The sequence below is a fragment of the Bos indicus x Bos taurus genome, chromosome 5 (genome assembly GCF_003369695.1).
Source record: "Bos indicus x Bos taurus breed Angus x Brahman F1 hybrid chromosome 5, Bos_hybrid_MaternalHap_v2.0, whole genome shotgun sequence".
NCBI lineage: Eukaryota > Metazoa > Chordata > Mammalia > Artiodactyla > Bovidae > Bos > Bos indicus x Bos taurus.
Window position 1 is genome coordinate 52,620,543 of NC_040080.1, and position 19,464 is coordinate 52,640,006.

At 40.7% G+C, this 19,464-nt stretch overlaps 1 protein-coding gene across 1 annotated transcript; it reads right to left on the reverse strand.

The window, feature by feature from the left end:
- Positions 1-243: 243 nt before the first annotated feature.
- On the reverse strand, positions 244-18,922 carry HSP90B1 (heat shock protein 90 beta family member 1). The gene is made up of 18 exons (XM_027541936.1): positions 18,723-18,922; positions 17,619-17,721; positions 16,791-16,932; positions 15,913-16,029; positions 14,537-14,868; positions 9,534-9,645; positions 9,188-9,307; positions 7,708-7,824; positions 5,842-5,979; positions 5,676-5,753; positions 5,482-5,547; positions 4,788-5,057; positions 4,274-4,519; positions 3,637-3,773; positions 2,007-2,085; positions 1,761-1,916; positions 1,364-1,486; positions 244-547 (listed from the first exon to the last, which is right to left on the reverse strand). The coding sequence occupies exons 1-18, from the start codon at positions 18,769-18,771 to the stop codon at positions 518-520; spliced, it is 2,415 nt and encodes an 804-aa protein (XP_027397737.1). The 5' UTR covers positions 18,772-18,922; the 3' UTR covers positions 244-517.
- Positions 18,923-19,464: the final 542 nt, after the last annotated feature.

The window sequence follows — 19,464 nt, forward strand, 5'->3', positions numbered from 1 at the left end:
TAAGAATTTTAAAAGCCACTTTTCTTAAGTATGCATTACTTTTCTAAGAAGAAAACTCAGGACACAGGATCTAAGAACTACTTTATTTTGTATCTATGAGATGATGGACGTTCACTACTTGTACCATTTCCTGATGTATGTAAGTCAAGACATTATGCTGTATATCACCAAAAAACTGCAAGAAAAATCAAGTATCAGGGAGCTCTATACAATGAATTATAAAAAGACAAGCAAGACATTGGATATTTGGGACTTTTTTTATTTTTATACACATGACAAGATTTTACACCAAGAATAGTCAGTTAAATAGTACAAATTTACATTCATGAGGAATGTTAAAAAAAATTCAACTAAAAACCCCACTTCTTCCTGTGACCACAATCCCAACATTTTACAGTGCAGAGGAGAAGGGGGCTGAGGGCATGGGGGTGGGGGACACATCCAAAACAAGTCTCTCCCAAAAGAAATAAACTTCACATTCCCTCTCCACACAGCATCCAAATGGGAAGAGTATAATTTACAGTTCATCTTTTTCAGCTGTAGATTTCTGTGAAAACAGAAAAATCAGAATACATTAAAAATCAGCACAACAAACCTTTGCTCACCAAAGGTTCATGTATGGTAAAAATGGAAATAGATTCAGCCTATTTCCATTATCGGATCTATAGGCTAGAATCTTAGCTTGCTAATCTGCAAAATAACCTAGAACCCATAAGATCAATAGTCCCTGAACAATCAAAAATTTAGAATCGGTTAATGTTACTGTAAGGCAGAAGCAAGTGGCAGAGAACATGGAAGCACAGTAGACTAAGGAGTAATCTGCTTAAAAACACCTCAAGAATGGGTGGCGAGGGCTTCCCTGGTGGTTCAGGAATAAAGAATCCATTTGCCAAGGCAGGAGACACGGGTTTGATTCCTGAGCTGGGAGTATCCCCACGTGCCACAGAGCAGCTGAGCCACAACTGTCGAGTCTGTGCTTTGGAGCCCGGCAGCCCTAGCTACTGAGGGCATGTGCTGCAACTACTGAAGCCCCTGCTCTGCAACAAGAGGAGCCACCGCGATGAGGAGAGTACTCTCCAAAGCCAGAGAAAGTCCGCAGAGCAGCAAAACCCAGCACAGCCAACAAAAAGATTAAAATAAAGTTGCAGCCGCCAGTCCCTGCCTCCCTAGGCTCCTTGCCTATTTAAAAATAGAATGGATGGCTAAACTAAGGAAGTAAAGGCAGTGGGGAGGATCAAAATACACATTTAAATTGATTTGTTCCAGCTTTTGAATTTGATATTAGATGCCTATTTCTTGACTTTGGCAATAGTTCTGACTTTCAAGAACTAAAAATGCAAGTCCCCCTCTTGGTTTGCTCTACCTCTGCTGTTTCTTGTTCTTCCTCGTCTGTTCCTGCATCCATCTCTTCCTCTTCATCTTGCTCTGTGTCTTCTGCGGTGTCCTCTGTTGTTTCCTCGGGTTCTTCTTCAGGTTCTTCTTCAACCTAAGGGCAACATTTATGAGCCCATAATGCATCAAACACCTTGGCTCTGTGTTCATTCTGTTCATTTAAATGTGTAAGATCATAATTAACTTCAATTCAGTTAATTCTGTTAACTACAAAACTATAGAGGAAACCCTGTAATTAAAGTTAACAGTCAAGCTAACAAAGGGAGACAGGCAAAAAAAGAAAATGGATGCCAAAGGGGAAATTTCTCATTCATTTTTAGCACAGAGCCTGATACCGGGACTCAAACATTCAGTAAGTTACATCAAACCTTTGCATCAGGGTCGATGTTTAAGCTGAGGCGAAGCATTCTTTCTATTCTGTCTCCATATGCTTTAGTGTCTGGCAAAAGATATCCTGACCGCAGTGTTGCTGTTTCAAACAAAACCACAGCAAGATCTGAAACAGTTTTGTCATCTTCATCTTCCTGAAATGGAAGGAGTCACACACTTTATTAATACTAAAGGGTCCAAAGAAGTCAAATTAAAAAGAGGAGTAAGGCCGTGATACTGCTCACCTTAACTCTTCGAAGCATGTCTCTGATTAGTGGGTGTCTGGGGTTAATTTCAAATGTTTTCTTCTGGCTGGCATAATAACTGTTACAGAGTAGAAATGAACGTTAACAAATAGATCAAATTTGAGGGTCCATACATTTCCCACATTCTAGTGTAACTTACATAATTACAGATAACTTTTAAAAAATCAAGACATGCTTATATATTGTTAAATCACGCTTTCCCTTTTAAAGGGCAATGTGCATGGTTAGATCAAATAGTACAATAAAGAACTACTTTATTTACTAATGAATCCCAAGTGCCTTTTGTTGAGTGGATGAACTGATTTAATGTCCTGTTCATCCCCTCTTAATGTAATCACTATCATAGTTGCAGCTGTGTCTCCCCAGAGTTCTGGAACAGAACAGGCTCTGGGTGCTGCTTAAGTAACACCTTCTTCATGATGCTTCAACCAATATGGTTCCAAGAAAAATGGCACTTTTCACTAAGCTCGGCTGCAATGCATTATGGGTATACCATCATCATTGTTAGCATCCTACCTGTCCTCCATGACTGCTCTCCTTCCTGCAGTTGCAGGCTGAGGACAGGAAGGAACCTTTCTCCCTACATCTTGGCATACCTATCATACACACAGGGCTTACAGAATTATGCCTTGATTTCCCAATCCTGACTAGTCTGAACATTGCAAAAGAGTAGTGATGTCTACTGTGGAGCATCAGTATATAGACACAGTAGGTGCTCAAATGTTTGTTGGATAGAAGGTACCATCCTGTTAATAAATGACTGAAAAGATGGACTTAAATGGCTACTGTACTGTTGCAATGGAATATAAGCAGAAACCCATTTTCCACCTGACATTTACAATCTAGCCAAGGCACAAGACAAATAAAACAGCACTTTGGCATCTGATTTTATAAATATTATACACTTGAGCCATGCTAATTATGAAATATAGGTATATTTTAAATGGAGTTTAGGGATTGAGACAATGTAAACTACACTTCGGATAGAAGAATCCTTAAGCTACGGTTGGGGAAAAAAAGTGTGACAATAGGTAGCTAGTTAGAAGACAGTCCAGGTAGAAGAGAGAATAAAAGCAAGGAAGAAGTCATTTTCAAAACTATGGTTGTTACATTAAAATATAAACCTGAAATACACATTTCTTAAAAATAAAGGGTACCAAAGACCTAGTGTACCTCCAGTACTTGGTCCTTGAGTTCAATTGCTGGTTGTGCATCTTCTACCCTGTATTTAGTGGAGAATACCACTTGGGGTAGAAGGGGTAATTAAAAAGGATTTAACTCATTTAAGAAATGTAACTGTCCTTAACTTCATCTTTAACTATTATCTGAAAATGTAAAGGCAGTCCAGATACAAGCAGAAAACCTAATGCTGAAAGACATTATATGTAACAGATTAAGAAAATTTCCATCTGTATATAAAATACTAAATATAAATCACAAGTGCAAGACCTTTTCTTTAGTAAATCTAATCATTTTGTCAACTTCTCTATAATGGAGAGTGGTAGACACTTAAAACCCATTAGTTCTTTGTGTAGAAGCTGTGTTATCTTCTAATGGGAGGCTGGGCGAGAGCTTACATCCTGGCAGGGCCTTCCCTGAGGATGCTTACTTGGTTGAGATGTCCTTGCCTGTCTGGTATGCCTGGGCTTTCATGATCCTCTCCATGTTGCCAGACCACCCGTACTGGCTGGCTACCAGAGCACACGGAGACTCTGTCAGGCGCTGAGACACCACAGCCTTCTCGATCTTTGGAGGAGAAAGCGAAAGTTAGTTATCTCTAAATATCAACAATAAAGGTCGTCAAGTAATTGCATTTCAACTCCTTAAGGACTCATCACTTAAGATCACAAACAGGCGGTTCAGAAAAGTACCTCTTATTCAGATTCTTAGGAAAACTGTCATTTCATAACTGAATTTCTTAGTCAGAAATACTTAAACTTTCAAAAACATATACAACTTAAGTTTAACCTGTAAAAATTTAAGCTATTGTAAAGACAATATTAAATTATGAAAAACTTTCAGTTACAAAGAAAAAAAAGTACCTACATACAGAATAATTACATATCCCTGTAATTCTTCAGTTCATCAATTTTAAGCTTGTCCTCCCAATAATGTAACAATATTAAGTGTTCTGTATAACTTTTAATGACTACAAAAGTAACCAGTTACAAAGTTTAATTTGCTAACAAAACAATTTTTTAAAACACAGATGCTAAAATTTTCAGTGTTTCTAATTTCTAGAATACCTTGTCCTTGAGGGCTTTATCTTTCATCCAGTTTAGCAGAGGCTCAAATTCTTTCTCAACTGCTTCACGACTCTCCTTACTTTTCTCACTTTCATCAAACTTCACTCCTTCTTTGGCAACATTCTGGAACCTCTTCCCGTCGAACTCGGGAAGAGCCTGAATGCAGTATTCGTCCACAGGTTCTGTGAGATAAATCACTTCATAGCCCTTTTTCAGAAGTCGCTCAACAAAGGGAGAAGATTCGGCCTACAAAATTAAAAGAAATAACACAAATTTCCAGTTTGGCCTTAGTATGTTTTCTTCATCCAAGTAGGTACATTAATAGAGTACCAACAATCCCGTTTTATGGGTAGGGAATTAAGAGATGCAGAGAATACAAATGACTTTTCTTCCTGTCAGTAACTGACCAGGTCTCAGAACTATTTCAGTTTACAAATTTTCCTTTTTTTCTCTCTCAAGAGTTGGCTATAAATCAGTCCCTAGCTACACAGCAGACCAGTCGAAGTTCTCTCACCTCTTTCCTGCTGGCCCCAGCCATGAAGTAGATTTTGTCCTGCTTCTCCTTCATTCTTTCCACATACTGGTCTAGACTAGTCATGTCACTTGGATGGTGAGAAGACTGGAATCTAAGAAGTTTGGCAAGACGTGTTCGATTTGAGTGATCTTCTATCACACCAAGCTTGATGTTGGTACCAAATTCTTTCCAAAAAGTATCATTGTATTTCTCATCAGCAATCTTCTTGATCATGTCCAGAGTTTTACGGACAAGCTTCTTTCTAATCACCTAAACAAAATGACCGAATAACTCATTAGAGAACTTCCTCACAAACTTTTGAGAACCTACACTATGTAAGGTAGCAGGGGAGTAGTGGAGAAAGATACAAAGACACTGGTATTTACCAAGGGGGGTAGGGAATGGCCAAGTATTCCTGTGTCAGACTGAATGGAAACTTAAGTTGTCACTGGCAACAGTTACAAGATTGCTTTCATGTTTATATTCTAACTTTAGACCAGATAGTACATATATATGGGTGCTCACTGGACAGCTCTTTCAACTTCTATGTTTGAACATTTGGATTGGAGAAGGAAATGGCAATCCACTCCAGTGTTCTTGCCTGGAGAATCCCATGGATGCAGGAGCCTGGTAGGCTGCAGTCTATGGGGTCGCTAAGGGTCAGACACAACTGAAGCGACTTCACTTTACTTACCTTAAGCAGTTTATGTTGCTGAAGTGTCTCACGGGAAACATTCAAGGGGAGATCATCCGAGTCCACCTGCAGACAGCAAAAGTTCAACAAGCAATACAAACGTCAGAGAAAAACAAAACCAACCGACCAAAAAAAACCCACTTTAAGACCCCCACTCTACTCCCCTCTTCCCCCAATAACCTCCAGATACTTACAACACCCTTGACAAAATTCAGGTACTTGGGCATCATATCATGGAAGTCGTCTGTGATGAATACTCGGCGCACATACAGCTAAAGTGGAGACCAAAAAAACAAAGGTCACTTTCTGGAAATCATGCTTCCAAATTTTAAACTCAGTTTATACTATTTAAAAACTCACCTTAATGTAATCACTTTTCTTGGATCCATATTCATCAAACAGACCACGTGGGGCAGATGTGGGTACGAATAAAATTGACTTGAAGGTAACTTCCCCTTCAGCAGTAAAGTGGATATATGCCATGGGGTCATCGCTTTCCTAGAAAGTTTGTATCTTGGGTCATTCAAAAGGCACATGGAAAAGGCAGTGCAAAGGCTAAGCAACATAGGGTGTGGTACACATGCAGTTTAACAGTCAACTAACAAAAAAGTTCCTTTACCAAATAAGTGAAGGGGAGAGGAAGGCAAAGAGGGAAGAAGAAACAGTCTTAACTGTTTCTGGCTGGACATGGCTATTCTGATGTGGCTGTCAACAGTTCTCTATTGCCTACCCCTGGGAAGGATGGCTGAGTCTAGGTTCTACACACGTGAGAGGATAGGACAGGAAAACCACCATCCTGTCTAAATGACAAAATGACATAAGAAATTTTGTGAGTGTACTGTTCAGCTAAAAAAGCATTCAGCAACAGATTTCTTCCAAGAAACTTGGACTGCAGCAGTGGATCCAAGAGGTATATAAGAACAGAAAATTCCTATATTATCCATACTGAGCACCTGAAATGTAGCTAGTCCACAGTGAGATGTGTTGGTCAGTGTAAGACATACACCAGACTTTGATAATGTAGCACCAACAAATATCCCACAAAAAACCCCAATCAAACAAAAAAACCAAAAAGGACCAATTTTTTGTATTGATTACCTGTTGAAATACTATTGGAATACTGGGTTAAAAAAACATAGACTAGTAAAAGTTAACTTGGCCTGTTTCAATTTTTTTTTTAATGTAGCCTCTAAAAGACTTAAAATCACACACTGCTCACATATTTCTAATATAGCTGTTAAGATGTAAGTACCTCTATATATGCTAGGATTTTAGGTTACATGAGAATGAAAAAGGAGGCAGAACCAAGGGAAAGTTTTTAGAGGTAAAGCTTAAAGGTAGTTGGATGTTAATGTAAGGGAAACAAAGGTTAAGTAACAAATCAGCAGATAGAATAAAGAATACAGAACAATCAGAGTCCAGTAGCAAGATCTAGACGAGGGGTTGGCAAACTCTGGGTGCCACTCACAAGAAATTTCATCAGGACACAACCTCATCATATACTGTCTATGGCTGCTTTCAAACTATGGATAGGAGAGTTCTGACATGTCACAGATCCTATAGTTCATGAGCTTAAAATATTTACTAGCTGACCCTTTAATTAAAGGTCTGCTGATTCCTGATCTAGGCTAAAAATACAGATTAGAGAACCCCGAGAAGGAGCTGGAGCCTGAATCCACAACAGTGGTTAAGACTGCATGATGGACACAGTTTTCTCTAGCCATGCTAAGTTCATTAAATTGTTCTATTTGTACAAAATGCTGTTTGAGAAAACATTAACTTGAAACCATCTTAGTCAAAGCTAGTTTTGGATTCTAAGAGTTATAAGAAATGATCAGTAAAAAAAAAAAAAAAAAAGGCAAGACAACAGATTTAGTCATCATTTCTAGGCATGGCCTCAAAATAAATGTTTGATGTTGTAAACAAGCCTTTAAGATTATGGTAAAGGACATTCAATAGCATGATTTTATGCCTTACAGGTTCTGTAGCAAAAATCAAGCATCTATTGACGTAGGTGGTTCTTAATTTTTTTTGTAGCATAGAGCCTTGGTGATCTAGTCTAGAAGCCTATAGATTCCATCTCAGAGTAAAGTTTTTAATGCATAATATAAAACACACAGGATTAAAAAGGAAACTGGTTGTGCTGAAATAGTTATAAACCTGTGTTTAAACCTATTTTTGATATAGGGATGTTTTCTTATCACATTATTTTAAAATAACATTTACCTTTGAAAATGATTTGTAGAAAGCTTTGTATTCATCCTCCTCTACTTCTTTCGATGGTCTCTGCCATATGGGTTTGATATCGTTCATCAGTTCCCAATCCCAGACAGTTTTTTCAACCTGAAGTTACAGTATTTGATTAGTTTCTCCTAAATTACACCAATGGTATCAATAGTTATAGTACATTAACTACAGCTTTAGAACATTTCAAAATAATATAGGATATCTCTATTGTAATATGGTTCCTGCCAAATGGATCAAAATTTTTTTTAAAGGGCTTCTCTGGTGGTCCAGTGGTTAAGAATCTGCCTTGCAATTCAAGGGACACTGGTTTGATCCTGGTCTGGGAAGATCCCACACACCATGAAGCAACTAAGCCTGGGCTCCACAACTGAGACCCATAACAGCCAAATAAATAAATAAATATTCAAAATTTAAAAAAAAATTTTTTTAAGTATCTCTCTAAATATTTAAGACTGATATTTAATACAAGAAAGGCAAATGGTTGTAATAATTGGTAACAATCCAATTAAGATTTTTTTCAGTTATTTTTAACTAGCTAAAATGTTATTTCTTGAATATATGTTTTGAGGTTAGAAGGATGTACATATTATGTATTTCTATTTCATGACTTACAGAAATCCAACATCTTATATATTTCTCAAAATTCACCATTACTTCTACCTACTCTGCTACCTGAGCAGACCAGAGAATTAATTTAATTAATTTAATTATAGTTCATATCTATGTGACAAAAGAAGATGCAAAAAGATTTCAAGATTTTAAAATTCAAGACTTATCATAAGCCACCAGTCCTGGGCAATATATAAAAGTCAGAGAATAATTCATAAAAATGATCTGCGTTTGCTACTTAAAACTTTCTAAGGAGAGAAAACGCACACAAACAGCTTGGATTTTAAAAGCTGGGCCTGCAGACAAGGCCTTGAGAAAAGATCATGAAGAACTGAAGCTTAAATCAGTCTGTGCATATCCAGGTTTCTGTGTTTTTTCTAATATAATCTAAAAAATATTTTCCACCTTTGTTCTCCCATCTCCCCTGCCTTGGTTTTACCGAGATACAATTGAGATCATTACTATACGAGTTGCAGGTGTACCACATAAAGGTTTACACATATTGTGAAAATGATGACCACAGTAAGCTAACCTCCATCATCTCATACAGATGAGAATAAAAGAATAAACAATTTTAAGAAATGGACCGAAAGAAAAAATCTCCTTATAATGAGAACTCTCAGGAATTAAGACTCTTACAGCTTTTCCATACATTCCAGAGCAGTGCTGGCCCCACCACACTGTCTCTTGTGTCCCTGGTGCTCGTTTATAACTGGAAGGCTGTATCCTCTGACCACCTTCCTCCAACCCAAACCCCTCTCCTGCAACAAGAAATCTTACCCCTTTTTCTAGGAATCTGGTACCTTATAACCTAAACAATATTTTAAGTAGGAGGATGAACCGGGCTTACTTTTTTAGTTTTTGGTTTCTTTTCGTCTTCCTCTTCTTCTACTGCAGCTTCATCATCAGATTCTTCTTTATCTTCTTTTGCTGCTTCTTCTTCTTCGGCAGGTTCCTCAACCGTTTCAGTCTGTTTATGTAGAAAATAGAATGATGGTTAAGCTAATGTTTCATAACTCTTGATTTTATCTATAAGATATGAAAAAAAATTACAGCTCAAAAAAATAGTCTTCAGTAAGAAAATACTGAGTATCCTGCATTAGAAGAACCAGATTTAACCTTCATTCTTTATGTGTTAAATATTTAAATATGTCCAAGGTAATACACATATATAAATTTTATTCATATAAATTTACCTTGCTGCTCCATACATAAATAGGAAAGTTTATGAACTGTGAATATTTTTTCACGAGGTTTTTAATTGTATCCAATTCAAGGTAATCAGATGCTTCTTCTTTTAAAACAAGGCTGCAAGGAAAATAAGACATTTAGAGACACATCATTATTTAAAAGTTCTGATATATAAATTTGTGTAAATATTCATTTGATTATAATAGCCAACTGTGCATAACCCACAAAGCCCCCATCATTCATGTTAAGAACTCTTATCACCAATAAAGGTTTGTGAGCTAAATGTACCAAATATGGGTATAGTAAAAGGAAGAATCTTTCTTGCACTCCCTCAAGTGGAAAACAGTCTTCATTATAAGCAAAAAATGAAAAGGTTTCCAATCTCCTCAATGTGCTGGATTTTTTTTCATTTGAAGAACAGAAATCTTAAGCTAGCCGAAGGTGGGAAGTCTGCAATATTCTGGAGAAAAGTTGAATCATACGCACTCTGCTAGCTTCCCTAGAAATCAACTGATTACATACTATAGACAGTTAACCCCTAATAAAAACACGTTCCTTAAGAAAAAGCTAGAGGGCATCTCTGATGGCTCAGCAGTAAAGAATTCACATGCCAATGCAATAGTCATGGTTTTGATCCCTGATCCAGGAAGATCCCACATGCCATGGAACAACTAAGCCTGTACATCACAACTATTGATCCTGCGCTCTAGAGCCTGGGCGCTGCAACTACTGAGCCCACGTGCCCTAGAGCCCATATTCTACAAGAGAAGCCACTGCAGTGAGAAGCCCACGCACCATGACTAGAGTAGACCCTGTTCACTGCAACTACAGAAAAGCCTGCGCAGCAACAAAGAGCCGGCACAGTCAAAAATAAATAAATGAATTTAAAATAATAGCTAGAACATTAATCTGAACTACTGTTTATTTGCACTAAACAAAAAGGAGCCACCCACCTGTTACATGTGACTATTTGTTAATAGTTAAAAGTCAGTTATAGTCAGTTATAGTTATAGTCGTAACAGTTAAAGTCAGTTCTTTAGTTAAATCGCCACATTCCAAGTCAACAGTCACATGTGGCAAGTGGCTGCCATACTGGACAGAGTAGTGAAAGACCATGTCTACCACAGAAAGTTCTATCAGGAACAGCACTGGCTGAGATAATAACTACAGTACCAAAAACTGAAGCACTGCTGCTTCTTCTTCCTTACCACCCTTGCTGCAAACTTCTCCTCCACCCACCAAAAATAACAGCCACATCATACTCTCAAACACAGTGGGTAGCCCATATCTTGATGTCTGTGCTCCCAATAGAAATGGGTAATGTTGTATCCATGGTCCCCTCCTTGCCTCAAAAAGCGTATAGTTTAGGAGGAGTTTCCAGCAAGTACACAGTACATGATGACCCAGCCTAGTGAGGGGACTAAACTCTGGTCTCGGAGTATACATACTAGTGATCCTAGGTTGGTACCAAGTTGCATCAGTTTTGGATGCAAATTGAAGCTGATGATTAGACATCTTAGTCAGGTATTCAAGAGGCAATTAGATATATAAGCTTAGAACCCAGTAGCAAGATCTAGACCAGGGGTTGGCAAACTCTGGTTGCCACTCACAAGAAATTTCATCAGGACACAACCTCATCATATACTGTCTATGGCCGCTTTCAAACTATGGATAGGAGAGTTCTGACATGAGAAATCTCACGATCCTATAGTTCATGAGCTTAAAATATTTACTAGCTGACCCTTTAACTAAAAGTCTGCTGACTCCTGATCTTGGCTAAGAATATAGATTAGAGAAGCCCGAGAAGGAACTGGAGCCTGAATCCACAACAGTGGTTAAGACTGCATGATGGACACAGGACACAGAGGGCTAAAAACTGAACTTCTGAAGAAAAGAGACTATCAACATTTAAGAAACAGGCAAAGGAAATTTAAAAACATGATGCTAGGTACTGAGTGGATTGTTTTAAGGAGTGAGCAGTAAAATGCAAATTCTGTAGAAAACACAAAAGAAAAACTCAAAAAAAAAAAAAAAAAAAAAAGAAAGAGAGACACTATTGCTGGGGATCACAGCAACTAAAATAAGACCGAATCCACTGGATTTAGCAACAAGGAATACTGGTAATTTATTTCCATGGAAAAGTGGTGGATAAAGTCAAAATACCGTGGGCTGAGGGGGGAACAGAAGGTGAAATAGCAGCAAAGGCAAGTCTGCTTTTTCGAAACGCCCAACAGTAGATAGGAAAGAAAACGAGAGAGCACGTGCCTGACAGCAGAAAGGTGCATCACCTGCCTGCCCCTCCTCCCAGAGAGACTTCAATATGTTTACACTTTGATGGCAAAGAGGAAGGTGTTCAGGAAAGGCTGACTTTAAAAGATGCAGTAGTACTTAATTCTCTCATCTCTGAGGAGATGGCATGAGAGACAACAGATGAGAAGCAGTGACTAGCTTTAGGGAGAAATGCAGAAGATAGAATAAGGAGGAGGGGCAGAAGCCATTTTATGTTAGCATTTACAAGATGCTGATTTCATGATCTCATTTATTCTTCACTAAATCTCTCATAAGTGGTGGCTCACTAGGGCTAAGAACAGGAGTAGGGAGGAAACACTCGTCTGACAGCCTCTACTTTACTGGCCCAGTATTAAGATGAAGTAACATGTAGGTAGGGCAAGATCTTGAACTTGCTACTTCCTTGCCTTTGCTCTTTTCCCTTTGGCCATTCTAGACTTTCAGTTCCTCAAATGTGCCTCTGAAACTGTCCAACGTGCAGTGCTTGCTGCCTAGAACATCTGAACCTAACTCAAAACCATTTCAGAAAGACCTTCTGATAAGGGGGTTGTCCCTTAGCTTCGTTTCTGGCATTTGCCATTCTGAAATTATTTCTTGTGTTTTCTTTCTTAGTTGAATGAGCCATGTGAAAGGAGGAACAGCCACTGTCTTATTCTCCACTGTAGCCCTAAACTCTAGCAGTTAATAGACATTCAAGCAAGTATCCACTGAGTGAATTGGTGGGGTAGGCCTTGAAGAAAAAAGGCAATTTTGCCCAAGGAAAGGAGAACCTGTTGTAAAGTTTCGTTTACTGACCAACCATCCATACTACTTCATGAAAACTGTCCTGATGACCCTTATCCATTCATACAAATATCTGCCAGTCACACATTAGCCACTGGGAATGGAGTATCAACAAAATGTTTGCTCATGTGGAACTTCTATCTAGACATCTCACCTGTCTCTTAGCAACACAAGACACAAACACCTCTTGGGACATCATTTTCTGTCTTTCTAGTTAAGAGATGTGATTTACCTGTATTCTCCTACCACCTAACAGAGAGGGCACTTGGGTATAACTATCAGTGATGCCTCCTAAAGAGATCAGGATATGTGAATGTTAATAACAAAGGGAGGGAAAGGTAAGTTTACAATGAAAAATTAGTAAAAATACTAAAATGCAGTTGTCTAGTTTTTATTAAAGGAAAATTTGTGACAGTGAAGGCAAAAAATGTCTTCTGGGATGAAGAAAATGTTGAAATGATAAGATATATGTTTGTTTCCTACTTGCATATTTAAAAATCAGTTATACTGAGACAATTTTAAACTGAATTAAGAAAAAAAGGAAAAAGCAGGGCTGTGGGCACATTTTCACTTGGCAGAACTGGGTAAGTCAACTGACTTCTAAATTGGAATTTCTTTATCTCTATGATGGAGATAAAAAAACAAAAGCAAGAAAGCTGTCCTGTCTCCTGTCTGCTTCACACTTCACAGTGCTGTAAGCACCAGGAGATAACTGGGCCTAAGATCTGCCTTGTTTACACCAACAATAGTTACTGGCTTGGGATTTCCCTGGAGGCCCAGTGATTAAGACTCCAAGCTTCTACTGAAGGGGATGCAGGTTTGAACCCTGGTTGGGGGCAGGAGGAAAAGGGGACGACAGAGGATGATGGCTGGATGGCATCACTGACTCGGTGGATTTAAGTCTCAGTGAACCCCAGGAGTTGGTGATGGACAGGAAGGCCTGGCGTGCTGCGATTCATGGGGTTGCAAGAAGCCCATTCATGGCAACCACTGAGCCCACGTGCTTGAGAGCTGGTGCTCCACAATAAGAGAAGCCCTTGTAACTCAATGCAGCCCCTCCCGGCCCCACAAAGGTGGTGACTTAAAATTCCACTTCAAATTCGATGACTTGTAACTATCCTCAGTCATGCCTGACCCTTTGCAACCCCATGGACTGTAGCCTGCCCGGCTCCTCAGTCCATGGGATTCTCCAGGCAAGAATACTGGAGTGGGTAGCCATTCCCTCTCCAGGGGATATTCCCAACCCAGGGATTGAACAAGGGTCTCAGCATTGCAGGCAGATTCTTTACCATCTGAGCCACCAGACAAGATCTAACTATCCTCCAGTGAGACATTTTCTTCCAGAGAACTTTCATAACTCTCTTTCAGGTCCTTTATCTGTACCTGTTCTCTCTAACCTGCCCCCAACCCTAGTTACAATCTTGAATATTTTCAACGGTTACCCAGGTTACTGAGAGTCTCTTCTCAACCGCCCCTGCCACCCTCCATACCACCTTCAGAAAACTTTAAAAACTTCATTACAATTTCAATGAGTAACTGCCACTGCCTGAAATGCATTCCTTGAATCTTGTGAACACATTGTATTGCCAAGCCCTTATCCACGATGCTCCACAGACTGCCACCACTTTTCTGAGTCCTGCTTCCCTGGAAAACCTGGACAAGCCACCTGTCTGTGAGTCCTCTGACGCGCCTTCAGCTGGAAGAGCTAACCCTTTCTACTTGATGCCCTCCATCGACAGCAGCCACCATAACTCTGGGTCTGGTCCTTAGCAAGGTCTCAAAATACTTAACATGATGAGAACTGGTCTCACATTCCTCATTTTTACAGGCAAAGAAATTAAGGTCCAGAATAGGCCATTGGCTCAGAGAGCTAGAATTGGAGAGTCAAGAGCCTGGCTATGGCTATTAATTCTCATTACAAGTGAGTAATACTCACGTAATGGTTGTTCCCCGTCCGAGAGTGTTTCCTCTGGGGTCAGCGATTACAGAAAATTCATTGGAGTCGGACTCCCAGATGTGTTGGGTGTCATTGTTGTGTTTCGACGTGACAATAACTTTATCTGCCACAAGGAAGGCAGAATAGAAACCAACACCAAACTGACCGATCAGTTCCGATGTTGACTGGCCATCTTCTTGTGCCTCAGTCATTTTGTTTAAAAACTCGCTTGTTCCAGACTTGGCTATGGTGCCAAGGTTTTTCACCAACTCCTCCCGGGTCATTCCTACACCAGTGTCTGTGACATGCAGCAGGTTCTTCTCCTTGTCACACTAAAACCAAGAACAAGACAATTACACTTGCTTAATACTCACAATATGGAAAGGAAATACTCAGCTATATACTGAGAAGCTATCAGTTTTGAAGCACATCAATCCAATGCAGGAAAAAAACTGAACTCCTTCCCTCCTCCAGATAGTATTTTATGGTCTTTTCAAAAAGCACACATCTTAAGTACAAACATCTTTCTTTATAGAGAAGAATTTTAAGTTTAGTGTATTTGATAAAATATCGATCAATGTAAGAAGGCAAGGACCAGTCTAAATGTCAATGGGCAGAGATAGACCTAAACAGAACAAGTTATTTAAGGGGAAAAACAAAAAAATCAAGAAAAATAAAATTTTATGTTTTCTCTATTTCATTGATAGAAGATAAAAGGATCTGAAACTTAAATGACTTATGTCTTTCTGTCTTTGTAATCTGTGGGGATCAATGTTCTTCACTAAATATTCCCGGCTCTCTGCCTTCCGGAAATATTACCGGAATATATTTCCCTCACTGATAGTTGGTTAAGGCCATGTGACAAGTTCTGGCTAATGAGTTACAAGTGGGAGTCAAAAGCATGGCTTTCAGGGTGGAGCCTTTAACTGGTATGAGACCCTCCAAGCTTTCTTTGCACCATGACAACCAGCTATACGCCAGATGGCAGCTGCTCCATCAGCCTGTGTCCTAGGGTGAGGATGATGCAAAGCAGAGGCCCCAAGGCAGCCTGTGATTAATGACTTAAAGCCAGGGGTTGGCAAACTTTTTCTGGAAAAGGACCAGAGAGTATCTTAGGCTTTATAGGCCGTACGGCCTCTGTCAAAAGCAGTCACAGATAATTCACAAATGGGCATGGCTACGTTCCAATAAAACTTTATCTATAAAAACAGGCAGCAGGTTGGATTTGGCTCACAGGCCATATTTGACTGACCCCTGATTTAAGTCCCTGACAGTTGGTAGTTAACTGTTACTGCCCCTAACCTAGTCTACCTTGACTGACAATGGATTCCCTATCTCTAAGAGTTCTTTCCACTTTAAAATTGTTCTAAGCTTACCTTAATTTTAACCGTCAACTCCTCATTTCCAGCAAGAGCATTTTCATCAGTCAGTGATATTAGTCTTATCTTATCTAAAGCATCAGAAGCATTTGAAATCAGTTCTCGAAGGAAAATCTAAATGGAAGCCAGATTTAATACACACTTCAATTAGCCTCAAAATACATGACATCAAACTTAACGTCAAATTCATTTCTCCTCTGTACTCTGAAAAAACTCTCTTTAAGGACTAGAGAGTATTATGGTATAAGGGTGGCTTTACTCTCTTGCTAAAAGGAGATACAGTTCTTTACACAAAGGACTGGAACAACTATATAGAACACTTGAACTGATCAGAGTAGTTACTACTCTATTTCCCTTCTTAGTGACCTTAATGTATTCAATACTTAGACTCAGTTTGTATGAATGTCCTTAAGACTCACAACTATTCAGCAAGCCATGAACACAAGTGGAGGGGAAAGGGAGAAAGAAGAGAAAATGTCTCTCCCCCTTCCCACAAATACAAATAGGTATCTAGTAGCCATTCGTGCACATGCTGGGTCTTTAAACTTTGACAACTGTTTGTGTAAGCATATTAACTATTGGCTTCCCTGGTGGTTCAGTGGTAAAGAAATCTGCCTCCAAGGCAGGAGTTACAGGTGTGATTCCTGGGTCAGGAAGATTCCCTGGAGAAGGAAATGGCAACCCACTCCAGTATTTTTGCTTGGGAAATCCCATGGACAGAGGAGCCTGGTAGGCTACAGTCCATGGGGTCACAAAGAGTCACACATGGCTTAGGGACTACACAACTAAACAGCAACAAAGCACATTAACTGTGAAAGTCATCAAGTTAGCTACCATACAGAAACACAATAACATCATAACCACAGGCTGCTTACCTCTTTATTTTTATACAATGAATTGATGATGAGTTTCATCATTCTGTTAACTTCAGCTTGGAAGGCAAACTTTTCTGATTTCTCTCTAAGTTCTCTTATTTGGGATGCATTTAATCCATCCAACTGAATAGCTTCTTCCTCTCTGAGGAAAAAAATTTGATCAACTAATATTGCATTACTTAGTTCCCTCCAAAAATACAGCGTCTGTGATGAAAGCACAATGGTCTTAAAGGTTGAAAGGGTAAAAAGGAAACCTTTATATTATCAGTCTACCATCTCACTATTATTTTTCCACAATGATAGGTTACTTTTAATACCAAGCTGGAAGCACTCTATGCTTAAAATTGTCAGAAAAGTGAACCCAACTTTCCTCTATTATAAAGCAAAGTCACACACATTTCTGTTCCCTCACATGGGACACATGCCAGGGAAACTCTGGCTTCTAAGGCTCTACAAAGTTTTAAGTCCTAAAAGGCTGAATGAAAACATTGCTCAACAGACGTAAATCTTTTTAATTACAAAGTGTACACACTTACTGAGCATACAACCAAAGTCTTTTCTAAGATCTTAGCAAGGCTATAGTGCTAGTATTCTGAAATAGTTACCAAAATAGTTTCCAAGGGAATTAATTCATCTTATTCTGACCAGTCATTCTTAGGGGCAAAGTCAGGAGATACTATGCATACACACAGTTGCTACCTCTAATGTCTTTATTTTTCACCTATTTAAATTCAGAGTACTTCTGGGCCTTTGGAGAAGAGATACAAAGAAGCTACAGCCTTCCAGGTTCCCAAGGGGTTATATGTATAGGTTCAGAAGAACACAAACCTCTGTACTACTTCATCATCTGTCCTTGAGCCTTCTCTACTTTTACCCAGATCTTCTTCCACTGTCCCATCCACATCCACTTCGTCGTCAGCCCGCACTGACCCTAAAGGAAGATTTAACATCAGAAAACTCTCACACATCGTTGCTTCATGTACTTCTCATGAAGTACCAAGATGGAACAGGGCCAGGGTAGGGGTTGCAAAATTCACTTGGTAAATATTGGAGCCGGCGATGGAAGAATGGATCCACTGGTTTAAATAACCGATGTAAACCCAAGTCGGCATATTTCTTATTTCAATTCAGACAGTGAGGTCCCTCAGGAGATTTTTAAATACGGAGGTGTCCATCACCTCTAAAAGGGTAGCCCCGGGATCCTTTATAAATACTGTTTAGCCGACTTGATACCAGGTCCTTTCTACATTCACACGTGTTGCGCGCAGGCCGAGACAAGGCCTCCAAACTGACCATGCCAAAACTTAGGCCTTCAATATCACAGGTCAGAAAGCACAAAGTGTTTGTGCAACCTCTACCCAGGAGAACTGAAATTGGCCCCAGGGGCCTGAGAAAGGGAAGAGGTAATAAATTTTAGGACCTTAAGGAGCTAGAGTAAAAGTGAATCAAACCGCTGACACTGCCGGTCTGCTGCCCCAGGGCCCCACGCTCCACAGCCCAACAGCTAAGAAAGGAAACTCGCGTTGGCGAGGAGACTAGGGGCGGGGGGTGGGGGTGGGGGTGCCCTCAAACTCTGATGATCAAAGGTTGCGGCGTCTGACAAAAGTCCTCCGGAAAAGGCACAAGTGATGCTCTTGGGGGGGCGCGAGCCCGAGGGAGGCCCCACCCCGAGGAGGCTGAGACTGCTAGGAGCGGACACCAGATCTTACGGGATTTAAACGACTCCAGTCCCCTTTTATGCTTCCAGAAGGTGACAGAAAAGGAAATCCCCCCAACCTCTTTCGAGGAAGAGCGATGGACACCCCCATTGGCCCAAACCCTAACCCTGTTATCCCCTCCTCCCAGGCTCAACGCCCCCAGAACCTTCGAGAAGAGGCCGCGCTTGAGGAGAGGGGGGCGTCCCGGGGTGCCCTCTCCTCCAGGACCACTCACCGAAGGTCAGCAGGACGCAGCAGAGGCCCAGCACCCACAGGGCCCTCATGGCGCACGGCCGGTGAGTCTCAAGTCCCCTTTGAGCTCAGGAGCCGCCTCCGCCCCCTCCTACGCCGGAGTTCCGAGGCTTACACCTCAAGCCGCGCGATCCGCCCACTACCCCCCGAGAGGGTCCGGCCGCTTTTCACCCCCACTTCTCGCGGGCGGGGGACGGGAAACACGAACCCACCAATCGTACCGCACCACGCACCCGCTGTACCCAATGGGGACTCGTGGGGGGGACCGCAGTTCACCAATCGGAGCTGTCCAGGTGCGGTGCCCGATGCCCGAAGCGTGGCTCCTCCCGATTGGCCAGTCCTGGCCCCTTTTCTCCAATCAAATGGTTCCGCGGGCCCCTCTCACTCGGAACCGCCCCTTTACTTGGGTTCTTCTGGCCTCTAAGGGAAACCGTCCAATGAACGTCAGCACAGAACTCATCCCCACTTGTGGAGAGGTCGCGCGGAACCACTTCCGGATCCTAGAGCGCGTTTATTCCGTGCCCAGGGGAAGCGGTAGCCATGGCAACGAGTTCTCCACCTTTTCCGTGTCCACGCGTGGGGTCACGTTGGGAATGATTCCAGAGCGACTTTTCGCAGTCAGCTTTCTATTTGACAGTGCTTCTCAGTAAAGAGACACACGTGAGAGGTTGAAAATACCCCGAAGCGCTTTTCCATGCGAGTGACGAAGAACTACAGTTCCCAGC